Source organism: Bos indicus, chromosome 27 (genome assembly GCF_029378745.1).
Source record: "Bos indicus isolate NIAB-ARS_2022 breed Sahiwal x Tharparkar chromosome 27, NIAB-ARS_B.indTharparkar_mat_pri_1.0, whole genome shotgun sequence".
Classification (NCBI taxonomy): Eukaryota; Metazoa; Chordata; class Mammalia; order Artiodactyla; family Bovidae; genus Bos; species Bos indicus.
In genome coordinates, this window is record NC_091786.1 from 34,970,755 (window position 1) to 34,984,888 (window position 14,134).

General features: G+C 36.9%; 1 protein-coding gene across 1 annotated transcript in view; it reads left to right on the forward strand.

The window, feature by feature from the left end:
• LOC109553351 (disintegrin and metalloproteinase domain-containing protein 18) overlaps window positions 1–14,134 on the forward strand; it is a 108,628-nt gene that overhangs the window by 80,290 nt on the left and 14,204 nt on the right. Inside the window, exons 16-17 of the mRNA XM_070781467.1 lie at window positions 4,202–4,385; window positions 8,256–8,336. Of these exons, the coding sequence (XP_070637568.1) occupies window positions 4,202–4,385; window positions 8,256–8,336 (265 nt within the window). The remainder of the gene's footprint in view (window positions 1–4,201; window positions 4,386–8,255; window positions 8,337–14,134) is intronic.

A 14,134-nucleotide genomic window follows, 5' to 3' on the forward strand; every position in this document is an offset into this window, starting at 1 on the left:
CCTCGATGAACATAGATGAAAAAATTTACAAAGTAGCAAATTTAATAATACTTTAAAAGGAACATAAACCATGATCCAGTGGGTAATATTCCGGGGATATAAGGATGGTTTCTTATCCACAAATCAATCGATGCGATATACCATATTAATAAAAAAAGGGGTAAGAATCATATGATCATCTCAGTAGGTATAGAAAAAGCATTTGACTAGATTCAACATCCTTTCATTATAATAACTCTCTTCATATTAGTGTAGAAGGACTATACCTCAACATAATGAAAGCAATAAATGGAAAACCCATAATTAACACTACACTTAACAGTAATAGCTGGTAGTATTACCCCTGAGATCAAGATCATGGCAATAATGCCTTCTCTTGTCACTTCTGTTTGCTATAATGCTGCTGTAATAATCAAAATGAACTCATAGAAACAGAGAGTAGAAAATTAATTGCCAGTGGAAAACAGAAATTGGTAAAATGATACATACTTTCAGTTGTAAGATGAATAAGATCTGAAGATCTAATGTATAACATGGTGAAAATACTATATAATTATTACATAATTAGGCAATAGAATTATATAATTATTATATAAATAAAATTTGCTGAGAGTAGAGCTTAAATGTATTCACACACAAAAAATAGGATAAATAAGTGAAATGTTCAATGTATTAATTCACCTAACAGGGTGAATCATTTCACAATGTAAAGTGAAAGTGAAAGTCACTCAGTTGTGTCCTACTCTTTCAACGCCATGGACTATACAGTCCATGGAATTCTCCAGACTAGAATATTAGAGTGAGTAGCCCTTCCCTTATCCAGGAGATCTTCCCAACTCAGGGATCAAATCCAGGTCTCCCGTATTGCAGGTGGATTCTTTACCAGCCGAGCTACACGGGAAGCCCAGGAATACTGGAGTGGGTAGCCTATCCCTTCTCAAGTGGATCTTCCCGACCAGGAATTGAACCAGGGTCTCCTGCATTGCAGGCAAATTCTTTAACAACTGAGCTATCAGGGAAAACCCTCACAATGTACACATGTATCACATCATCAATTTGTACACTTTAAATACTTTATAATCTTATTTGTCAACTATACCTCAATAAAGCTAGAAAATGATAGCAGCTTTATCTGGAAATCTACTATACAACTTAATTCCTATAGCTTTTAAAAATATGTTAAGGTCCGTCTAGTCAAGGCTATGGTTTTTCCAGTAGTCATGTATGGATGTGAGAGTTGAACTTGAAGAAGGCTGAGTGCTGAAGAATTGATGCTTTTGAACTGTGGTGTTGGAGAAGACTCTTGAGAGTCCCTTGGACTGCAAGGAGATCCAACCAGTCCATTCTGAAGGAGATCAGCCCTGGGATTTCTTTGGAAGGAATGATGCTAAAGCTGAAACTCCAGTACTTTGGCCACCTCATGCGAAGAGTTGACTCATTGGAAAAGACTCTGATGCTGGGAGGGATTGGGGGCAGGAGGAGAAGGGGACAGCAGAGGATGAGATGGCTGGATGGCATCACCGACTCAATGGATGTGAGTTTGAGTGAACTCCAGGAGTTGGTGATGGACAGGGAGGCCTGGCATGCTGGGATTCATGCAGTTGCAAAGAGTCAGACACGACTGAGCAACTGAACTGAACTGATTGTATACTTAAACTTTTCCCCAAAGTTAAACCTTTTATTAACTGTTCTCACCACATCCACAAAATAATGATTATAGTACAAAGGGCAAGAGGAAACTTTGGGAAGTGATGGATATGTTTATGTCCTTGATGATGCTAATAATTTCACGGGCATGTCCTTATCTCCAAATTCATCAAGTTTCACACATAGGTATAGTTTTTTGGTGGTGACTATACCTTAAGGTGGCTTAAAGAATAGTAACAGAGCCAGATTTAAGAAGTAAGAGAGGACATAAAGACGATGTTGATTAAAAAAAAAAAAAACAGAGAGTGGGAAGAACATGTTAAAAAAACTCAGATAAAGTCAAATGCTCCAGAAAGAAGTAGGACTTCCTTTAAATCCCAGGACAAAATCAGAAAAAAAAATTTTTGTAAAACCTTTAGGTAAACACCACACTCAGCATGGCTAAAAAGCAACTTGGTTCCTTTACGAAAACTACAAATGGCTGAAGACGGTGTTTAGTTCAATGGGACTAAGACAGTATCCTCCACCACCTGCCTCCACATGAGTCTGCTATGGATTAATTATGATGTGTAGAGAATGCAGAATTTCCCACGTGCCCCAACACTGGAAAACTAACAGATTAAAAGAGGAAGGCTGGAATCATGAAGTGAATGCTGATGAAGGGAGATCTCATGAAGAGAGCCTGATAATCTCTAAAAGATGGAATATAATCAGCCACACCTTATTAGAAAGCAATTGAGAGCAGACTGAGTTACACCACAGTGGATGCCCACAGAGGCAGGATCTGGTGGTAAGTCAGCCTCAATCTCTCTCTGATGACCAGAAGTATGCATGCCACCCTTTGTCTAAGATATGGAAGAAGGAAAAGAAAAGGTGGAAGGAATTGTGAAAGTTAGCAAGCATGACTTACATGGACTTCATCTGAGATGATGGTAGTATATGAATTTTCCCAAAATAAAATCACTAGATGACACTGGAATTCAATAGCTCAATTCATCTGCTTTCATCAGATTCCAGGAATTCAAGCAGATTGCCAGTTCCAAGAATTCAACCATAAATGCAAATTTTGAGAGAATGGACTTTGGAAGAGGAGTTTGTATTTCAATAGCCAGACTAGAAAAAGATCTATCATGTAAAGTCGGTTTAAGATATTTTGAGATACATTCTATACGAAGAGAATAGAGCAACAATAAAAAGAGTTATTTCGATCTGAGAAACAAGAAAAATGAGACTGGAAGGAGAGAAACTTGGAAAAAGATTTGGAAATGGAATCCCACTCTCATTTCAATCTTCACGATGCGTGCATGCTCAGTCATGTCCGACTCTTGCAACCCCATGGATTGTAGCTCACCAGGCTCCTCTGTCCATGAAATTTTCCATACAAGAATACTGGAGTGGGTTGACATTCCTACTCCAGGGGATATTCCTAACCCAAGAACTGAACCCACATCTTGGCAGGCAGATTCTTTACCACTGTGCCACCTGAGAAGCCCTCACTTCTTGATACCATTAAACTAATCTCTGTTATTTTAAAAGGACCTCCCATGGAGAATTCCCCAGGAGTTCAATAGTTAGAACTCCATGCTTTCACTGCTGAGGGTACAGACTTAATTCCTGGTCAAGGGACCTAATATCCTGCAAGCCACAAAGCCAAATAAATAAATCGTTAAAACACACACACACACACACACACACAAAAAAAAGCCTCTTCATGGTCTTTTAGAACAAGGGGATGAGATTTTTGAATGAAAGACATTTGGAGAGATAACAGGGACATGCTCAACAAACACATATCAATAACTAAGAATTGTTTTTTCATTTGAGGATGAGAGTTGGTAGATTTGAGTGATTCCAAGAGCAAGAAGTGACATCAATTATTTTCCAGGGCATAAACTAGGAATATTGGAAGTCTCTTAGAGAAGCCAGTGTTCTACCCATCGATAGGTAAATAAACTATTTATGGGATAAACTTTGGTATGGCTTATGCCAAATATGGGGTCTAAAAGTTTCTGAATTCTCAGGAAAGGAATACAGAATGACTGGAAATATGAACATATTCAAAGAATCTTGGGATCAAAAGGAACAGTCTGTATATTAAATAGATTTACTGACTTAAGATCATGGCCATTACAATAAGCATAATTAGAAGGGTCTCAAAATATGCATAAAGTATAAATAAATGCAGTCAGTCACTCTCAACAAACGTTGAGTAACAAACCAGCAGCCTGGTCAAGCTTTATCAAAGTGGGAGCATGTGAGGAATTTTCTGAGTGTGATCCGTGTAATGGGCTAGATAACAAAACTGAGTACTAAAATAGGCAATGAAGTCATGTCTGAACATCTGAGTTCATTGTGTAGTTTTCAATCCTGCTACTGCTGTGCCAGTTAATTGTATCACATTCAGATGTGCACAGCGACATTTGGCATTCTTCTGATTTTTTACTATTCGTTAAACAACATTTATGTTATCACTGATGTGATACAATACTTATTTAAAACTTAAGTTTCATTAAAGGACAGAATGATAAGACATTGTTTTGTTTCCCCTCTCCAGGGATGTTCTTTGTGGAAAATTAGCTTGTGTTTGGCCACAAAATAGTACTTATAGAAGTGATGTTCGATCTGCCGTTTATTCATATTCTCAAGGACTTCTGTGCGTAACTACTGCGTCATCAGTGAGATCAGGTGGAAGAGACTATACCTATGTGGCTGATGGCACCGTGTGTGGAGCACAGATGGTAACAAACCATGTTCACTTGCATGTACCTGTGTTAGATAATGGAATTATCAGTTACTATATTCCACGATGACTATCCCAATCATACAGAAAGGATTTGAACCTGGCACTGCCATTTATTTCCCATATGATATGGAAAAGATTATTAAACCAAGCCTCGGTAATCAAATAACATTGGATTAATCTGTCATCAGTCCTCAGGGACAAGATGCATTTTTAAGCACAGGAGTCTACTGACAGTTGATTCTGTTTAGATCTTTGAATTCTGATGGTTTTAAATCATAAAATTCTAATTTTGTGTTTTTAATTTTTCCTGCTTCAGAAAAAACATAATTGAGCATTCATATTTTATCTGTATTGTCAAAATATAAGTGTGAGAAATTTGGAGGACCCAAACCAGAAGTCTGTACTGGCAGAGCACAGCTATAGCAATGTACGAGCTCATGTTGAGATGTACATGTAGTACTATTTATGTAGCTAAAAAACAAAGGGAGAAGAAAAATAGTTCAGAAGCTAAGGGAGTCAGTCTGAAATATGAATGCACACATTCCAGAAAATATAAGGCAGCAGTTGTAAATCAGTGTTTTATGTAAATGGCATTTAGTACTTATGTATTAAAAATAAAGCAAAACCTTTTTTTAAAATTTTATTTTATTTTTAAACTTTACAATATTGTATTAGTTTTGCCAAATATCGAAATGAATCCGCCACAGGTATACATGTGTTCCCCATCCTGAACCCTCCTCCCTCCTCCCTCCCCATACCATCCCTCTGGGTCGTCCCAGTGCACCAGCCCCAAGCATCCAGTATCATGCATCGAACCTGGACTGGAGACTCGTTTCATACATAATATTATACATGTTTCAATGCCATTCTCCCAAATCTTCCCACCCTCTCCCTCTCCCACAGAGTCCATAAGACTGATCTATACATCAGTGTCTCTTTTGCTGTCTTGTACACAGTGTTATTGTTACCATATTTCTAAATTCCATATATATGCATTAGTATACTGTATTGGTGTTTTTCTTTCTGGCTTACTTCACTCTGTATAATAGGCTCCAGTTTCATCCACCTCATTAGAACTGATTCAAATGTATTCTTGTTAATGGCTGAGTAATACTCCATTGTGTATATGTACCACTGCTTTCTTATCCATTCATCTGCTGATGGACATCTAGGTTGCTTCCATGTCCTGGCTATTATAAACAGTGCTGTGATGAACATTGGGGTACCCGTGTCTCTTTCCCTTCTGGTTTCCTCCGTGTGTATGCCCAGCAGTGGGATTGCTGGATCATAAGGCAGTTCTTAAAATGGTTAATCAAACAGCTGGTTTTTCTGTCTGCGTTGAGCAGTCCTATCCCCTTGGGAACTTGCTTCTTGTGGTCAGCACCTTCTAACATGGCTCCACTGCTCCCACTTCCTGATACTCACTCCCCATGTGATCCTCCTCGTCTGTGTGTGCACTGGATATGCTGACTGCTTCTAAGAAAGAGAAGATGGTGAAAGTTATGGCGTGTCATTTATAAGATTCGTTTTAGAAAAGACAGTGACTTCTGTTTGGCATGCACTTTCTTTCTCTCACCTTCTCAGCTTGCTTGCTTTGCTAAAGCAATCTACATGGTGGAGAAACTCATACAGAAAAGCTTTTCATGATATCAATTTGTCAATTTTTCCTTTCATGGAACATGTGTTTTGTGTCAAGTCTAATAAGCCTAGTTATAACCCTGGGTCATGAAGATAGTCTCACAGATTTTTTTATTTCTAAAAATATGTAATATTGTGTTTAACATTTAAGTTTGTTTTACATTTGGTTTATTTTCAGTTAATTTACTTTAACCTGAGGTTTAGGTTGAGGTTCATTTTTTTGGACTTTTGTCAAAAAAATGAATTGAGGGTATTTTCGTGAGTCTGTTTTTGGATTGTCTAGATTGTTATATTAATCTGCAGGTCTATATATCTACCAATATCATGTTCTTTTGATTACTTTAGCAATTTCAGTTCAGTTCAATTCAGTTCAGTCACTCAGTTATGTCCAACTCTTTGTGACCCCATTAATCGCAGCACACCAGGCCTCCCTGTTCATCACCAATGCCCGGAGTTCACCCAAACTCATGTCCATCGAGTCGGTGATGCCATCCAGCCATCTCATCCTCTGTCATCCCCTTTTCCTCCTGCCCCCAATCCCTCCCAGCATCAGAGTCTTTTCCAATGAGTCAACTCTTCGCATGAGGTGGCCAAAGTACTGGAGTTTCAGCTTTAGCATCATTCCTTCCAAAGAAATCCCAGGGCTGATCTCCTTTAGAATGGACTGGTTGGATCTCCTTGCAGTCCAAGGGACTCTCAAGAGTCTTCTCCAACACCACAGTTCAAAAGCATCAGTTCTTCAGCACTCAGCTTTCTTCACAGTCCAACTCTCACATCCATACATGACCACAGGAAAAACCATAGCCTTGACTATGGGGCCATGTTAATCTTCTCTGTGTCATTCCAGTTTTAGTATATGTGCTGCTGAAGTGAACACTACAGTAAGTTTTGAAATCAAGAAGTGTGAGTCCTCCAATTCTGTTCTTTGTAAAGACCATTTCAGCTATATAGACTCTCTTGTGATTCCATGTGTATTTTATGATGGGTTTTTCTATTTATGAAAAAAACATCTGTCTTGAAATTTTGACAGATTGCATTGAATTTATAGATGTTTTGGATAGTATTGATATATTAATAATATTATGTCTTCCAGCCCATATACACAGGATAAATTTTATTTTTCTGTTTTAATTTTTTTTTTAATATTTCTTTCAGTTTTCAGTGTATGCTTCTTGGTTAATTTTAATTGTCTAATAATAGTGGATGCTATTCTTCTTGAATGGTATTCTTAATTTCCTTTTTAGAATGTCCATTGTTTAGAAATGTCTTTAGTTTTATATGTTAATATTTTATACTGCAAATTTACTGAATTGTTGATTAGTTCTAACAAACTTTTGTGTATGTGGAGTCTTTAGAGTTGACATACAAGATTATATCACCTGCAAAGAGATAATTTTGCTTGTTTATTTATAATGTGTGTGCTTTTCATATTTTCTTGCCTGATTGCTCTGGCTAGCACTTCCAATATTATATCCAAGAGAAAGAGCAAAAATGTACTGGTATACACAACATCATTTATTCATTGGCTATATGTTAATTTTCAGGAAATAATTGCAAAATGCTAAATTTCATTCTTCTTTTCAGTGACTTCATCATGTGTTATGCTGATGTATTTAAAAAAGTCAAGAGAAATAAGTTAAGAGCTTAGCTTAAATAATAGAGAAAAGTAAATGAGGGGGGGGAAAAAAATGACTAATTTAACCCTTGATTAACCACTTCAACATAACTAGGGTTTTGCAATGCATATTAGGTTAAAATATTTCTCTTGATGGATTATTATAATTAGTATTATAACAAGGATTTATGATAATGTACCATCCAAAATAATAATTTATATTTTACACTAAAACTAAAATAATAAATTGTTTTCCAGTTTTTGAGCAGACAAATCATTAATATTAATCTAACCAATTATTCATAGCAGAACATTAACTCCCATAATGGTGATTCTCATTTCAGTTCCCAATTGTAAGTATCAAAACCAAAATCATGTGGCATCACTACATAAACTGTGTTAAGGTGAACACTCTCAGATTTTTTTTTTTAACTCTTACTATTGTTTGGATTTTTGTATTGGATTGACGGAATCTTTGTTCCAAAATCAGAGTGATGCATAATATAAAGTCTCAGTAAGTATGTCTTTTGTTCTTTTGTATACACATGATATAGTTAATTCCTTGTGTCAGATTTGTAAATAACTATGAAATATTTGCTTGTTTTGTTTTAGTATTGTATAAATAAAACCTGCAAAGAAGTTCCTTTAATGGGATATAATTGTAATGCCACTATAAAATGCAGAGGAAATGGGGTAAGCTACTTTTGTTTTTGTAATTCTAAATTTTATGTTATTTTTTGAGTAATTCAGCGTAAAAAATCTATCCTGTTTGGGAGAAATGAAAATCTAAGTTGCTCTTTTATCCAGGCTTGCCTAGGAATAGCTAACTAATATAAAGAAAATCAGCTGATTACCAATCGATCAAAACACTATTTAGTGAACTGTACTATATGTGTACTGAATTTATTGTAAGCACTCAAAACTTATGAATTGGTAACACATTTAAATTAAAAAAAATAATTTTCTCATGCAAATAAATGCATATTTTGCTTATATTGTGGGCATATTTCTTCTTCCTCATACTCTTCATAATTAAAATTTAAAGCTATATAGTATTTTACAGAAGATATTCTTAAAGACATGATAGAGAATTTCTGAAGTTTTTATGAAGAGGCTTCTACTAGAAAGTATCTTTATGCAAAAAACATTTTTTTCTCAACTGTTTATCCATTTTAATCTGGCAATACAGATTTGTAGTTACTTTTGCATTTAATATTTACTTCTTAAAAATGTATAATTTGGGACCCTTGTTTCACTGCTTTCCAAAAAGATAATCAGTGTATAATTCGGTCAACATTATAGAAATGAAATGAAATTTATCAGTATTCAGTTTTGTAATATTCAGTGTTACAATTTACTTGGTTGGTTTTAGAAGATATAGAATGCTACTGCTTTGTCTTGAATTTTCTATGAAACTTTTCTGTAAACAAAAAGGATCGCTACATTTTCATGTTTGTCTTTTACTTTCATTGTTGTTCATTTTAATTGTTACCATTGTTGGTCTGATCTTTTGCTCTTCTTTGTTCAATTCTCTGCTTTAAGCCTTCAGCCTCAATATTTTTTGTAAAATCTCAAACCAAACTTATAGTCTGCAGTTTATTGATACATTTTTAGCTGTAATTAACATACAATATCATATTAGTTTCAAATGTCAGTTCAGTTCAGTCACTCAGTTGTGTCCAACTCTTTGTGACCCCATGGACTGCAGCACACCAGACCTCCCTGTCTATCACCAAGTCCCGGAGTTTACTCAAACTCATGTCCATTGAGTTGGTGATGCCATCCAACCATTGTATCGTCTGTCGTCCCCTTCTCCTCCTGCCTTCAATCTTTCCCAGCATCAGGGTCTTTTCAAATGAGTCAGTTCTTCACATCAGGTGTCCAGAGTATTAGAGTTTCAGCTTCAGCATCAGTCCTTCCAATGCATATTCTGGACTGATTTCCTTTAGGATGGACTGGTTAAATCTCCTTGCAGTCCAAGGGACTCTCAAGAGTCTTCTCCAACACCACAGTTTAAAAGCATCAATTCTTCTGCAATCAGTTTTCTTTTTAGTCCAACTCTTACATCCATATATGACTACTGGAAAAACCATAGCTTTGACTAGGTGGACCTTTGTCATAATTTGATACTTTATACATTACAAAATTAATATTCCAGTAAGACTAGGTTTATGTACATTCTATTTTATAGTAAAAAGTTTTATTTAAAAAATCCAAAATATAGCTACTTTGATGTTCCTAAGAGATTTGGTCTATTATGTTAATTTTTTTTTCTAAAATTTATATTATAGGGAATTTATCTATTTAGATTTTATATTCTAGATAAATGTTGTTTCTGACATGACATTGTTTATCTGTTTTAATCGGAGAGATAGGGTGCTGGAATACCACTTTAAAGTAGAGAGAAATATATCTTGTGCAGTATGCATTTAAAGTTCTAGCATATCAACAATGCAAAAATGTCTTTCCACATTAAAAAAAAATCATTGGCACAAAATTATTAAGTTTTAGTTCTGCTCTCCCAAAACTTTGTAAGCTCAGTTGGACTGTTCTATTTCCTTCAGTCCTGTCAAAGAGAAATGTGATGGTAGTTTAATTCCATTTTATTTGTGCTGAATGCTATGAGATTACTTTTCTTCATTTTCTGACATTAGAAGTATTACTGACAAGTGACTAAGGTATACGTTTTCATTTCGTTTTTTTCTGCTAAGAACTCCTTGGGTTAGAAAGATCCTCTGGAGAAGGAAATGGCAACCCACTCCAGTATTCTTACATGGGAAATCGCATGGACAGGGGAGCCTGGTGGGCTACAGTCATGGGGTTACAAAAAGTCAAACACGATTTACCAACTAAACACCTAACACTAGAAAGTCAAATTACATATCTAGTCTGAAATAGCAAGTCATTCTTCACTTAGTAAAATTTAATAATATTTATTTGCTTATTGCTTCTGCTCTAGCTAACCATCTTTTTTCTTTCACTACATTAGTAAAAATGTAATGATGGTAACCTCTGCTGTTTATGTTAAATCAGGATAGGGGAAAATTTGGGGATTAGATCTGAAATATGAAATAAATGATATTTTAGTCTTAATTTCAAAATTTTACATTAAAATATTTATCACCAGAGCGTTGTGTGTGTATGTGTGTGCTCAGCTGTGTCCAACTCTGCAACTCCATGGACCATAGCCTGCAAGCCTCCTTTGTCTATGGAATTTTTCCAAGCCAGAATTCTGGAGTGGGTTGCCATTTCCTAATCCAAGGGATCTTCCCAAACCAAGGTTGAACCCACATCTCTTGTGTCTGCTGCATTGGCAGGCAGATTCTTTACCACTAAGGCCACCTGGGAAGTTGGGCTACACTAAATACCAAAAAAAAAAAGAAAAAGAGAGAGAGAGATATTGATGTGTAAATTAGAAGAACACTTTTGGATTACAGTATTATAAATAAAACTCATTTTATTGAAATCAATTTTGATATGTAGGGAAAATAAATTTAAAATTTCAATAATCTTTCAGTTCAGTTCAATCGCTCAGTCATGTCCAACTCTTTGTGACCCCATGAATCACAGCACGCCAGGCCTTCCTGTTCATCACCAACTCCCAGAGTTCACTCAAACTCATGTCCATCGAGTCGGTGATGCCATCCAGCCATCTTATCCTCTGTCATCCCCTTCTCCTCCTGCCCCCAATCCCTCCCAACATCAGGGTCTTTTCCAATGAGTCAACTCTTCGCATCAGGTGGCCAAAGTATTGGAGTTTCAGCTTTAGCATCATTCCTTCCAAAGAACACCCAGGGCTGATCTCCTTTAGAATGGACTGGTTGGATCTCCTTGCAGTTCAAGGGACTCTCAAGAGTCTTCTACAACACCACAGTTCGAAAGCATCAATGCTTCAGTGCTCAGCTTTCTTCACAGTCCAACTCTCACATCGATACATGACCACTGGAAAAACCATAGCCTTGACTAGATGGACCTTTGTTGGCAAAGTAATATTTCTGCCTTTGATTATGCTATCTAGGTTGGTCATAACTTTCCTTCCAGGGAGTAAGCGTCTTTTAATTTCATGGCTGCAATCACCATCTATAGTGATTTTGGAGCCCAAAAAAATTAAGTCTGACACTGTTTCCACTGTTTCCCCATCTATCTGCCATGAAGTGATGGAACCAGATGCCATGATCTTAGTTTTCTGAATGTTGAGCTTTAAGCCAACTTTTTCACTCTCCTCTTTCACTTTCATCAAGAGGCTTTCAGCCATATGGGTGGTGTCATCTGCATATCTGAGGTTACTGATATTTCTCCCAGCAATCTTGATTCCAGCTTGTGCTTCCTCCAGCCCAGCATTATCTATAAACCCCCCAAATTTGTCATTATCAGCATACATGGACAAAACACAATGTCTCCAATATAATGATAGGAAATAACCATAAATGTCTATTTCTTAAAATGTGCTAGCCCTATATTTATACCTTTAGGTATGGGAATAAATTCATAATTTTTCATTAGTGATGTTTGTTTGGCAAAAACCTGGGAATGAGTGTTTATATGTTTGTGGATGTGGATATGTGTGTTTATCTGTGAATATATGTAAAACAGAAAGTGCTTAGCAGTGGAGAGGGACTTAATTAGTGGATGAAGGCCCTCTTTTGTGTGTTAGTTGTTCAGTCATTTCCGACTCTTTGCGGCCCCATGGAGTATCGTTGCCAGGCTCCTCTGTCCATGGAATTCTCCAGGCAGGAATATTGGAGTGGGTAGCCATTCCCTTCTCCAGAGGATCTTCCTGAACCAGGGATCAAACCTGGATCTCCTGCATTACAGGCAGATTCTTTACTGTCAAGCCCAAGGGAAGCACTATGTATCAATATATAGTCTTTAATAAACTTAGAAGACAAGCATTTTGCCTTCTTGCATTTCTTTGTCTTGGAGATGGTTTTGGTCAAAACCTCCTGTACAATGTTACAAACCTCGGTCCATAGTTCTGCAGCCATTCTGTCTACCAGATCTAGTCCCTTGAAACTATTCATCCCTTCCCCTGTAAAATCATAAGGGATTTGATTTAGGTCATTCCTGAATGGCCTAAAAGGAGAAAAGGAAAGATATATCCAACTGAATGCAGAGTTCTAGAGAACAGCAAGGAGAGAAAGCCTTTTTAGGTGGAAAATGTAAAGAAATAGAAGAAAACAATAGAATGAGGAAGACTAGAGCTCTCTTCAAGAAAATTAGTGATACCAAGGGAACATTTCATGCAAGGATGAGCACAGTAAAGGACAGAAATGGCAAGGACCTGATAGAAGCAGAAGAGATTAAGAAGAGGTAGCAAGAATACACAGAAGAACTGTAGAAGAAAGTCTTAATGTTCCGGATAACCATGATGGTGTGGTCACTCATCTAGAGCCAGACATCCTGGAGTATGAAGTCAAGTGAGCCTTAGGAAGCATACCTATGAACAAAGCTAATGGAGGTGATGGAATTCCAGCTGAGCTATTTCAAATCCTAAAAGATGATACTGTTAAAGTGCTGCATTCAATATGCCAGCAAATTTGGGAAACTCAGTAGTGGCCACAGGACTGGAAAAGGTGAGTTTTCATTTCAGTCCCAAAGAAAGGTAATGCCAAAGAATGTTCAAATTACCATAAAATTGCACTCACTTCACATGCTAACAAGATTATGATCAAAATCCTTCAAGCTCGTCTTCAGAAGTACATGAACCGAGAACTTCCAGATGTACGAGTTGGATTTAGAAAAGGCAGAGGAACCAGAAGTAAAATTGCCAACATCCATTGGATCATAGAAAAAGCAAGGAAATTCCAGAAAAAAACAAAAAACAAACAAACAAAAACATCTACTTCTGCTTCACTGACTATCTTAAACACTTTTTCTGTGTGGATCACAACAAACTGGAATATTCTTAAAGAGATAAGAATACCAGACCACCTTATCTGCCTCCTGAGAACCTGTATGCAGGTCAAGAGAGGCCAGTCAGAACTGGACATGAAGCAAAAGATTGGTTCCAAATTGGGAAAGGAGTATGTCAAAGATGTATATTGTCATCCTGCTTATTTAACTTATATGCAGAGCATATCCTGCAAAATGACGGACAGGATGACTCACAAGCTGGAATCAAGACTGCTGGGAGAACTATCAACAACCTCAGGTATGCAAATGATAGCACTCTAATGGCAGAAAGTAAAGAGGAACTGAAGAGACTCTTGATAAGGATGGAAGAGGAGAGTGAAAAAGCTGGCTTAAAACTCAGCATTCAAAAAATGAAGATCATGACATCTGGTCCCATCTGCTGCTAAGTCGCTTCAGTCGTGTCCAACTCTGTGCGACCCCACAGACGGCAGCCCACCAGGCTTCCCCGTCCCTGGGATTCTCCAGGCAAGAATACTGGAGTGGGTTGCCATTTCCTTCTCCAATCTGGTCCCATCACTTCATGGCAAATCAGTGGGGGAAAAGTAGAAACAGTGGCAGATTTCATTTTCTTGGACTGC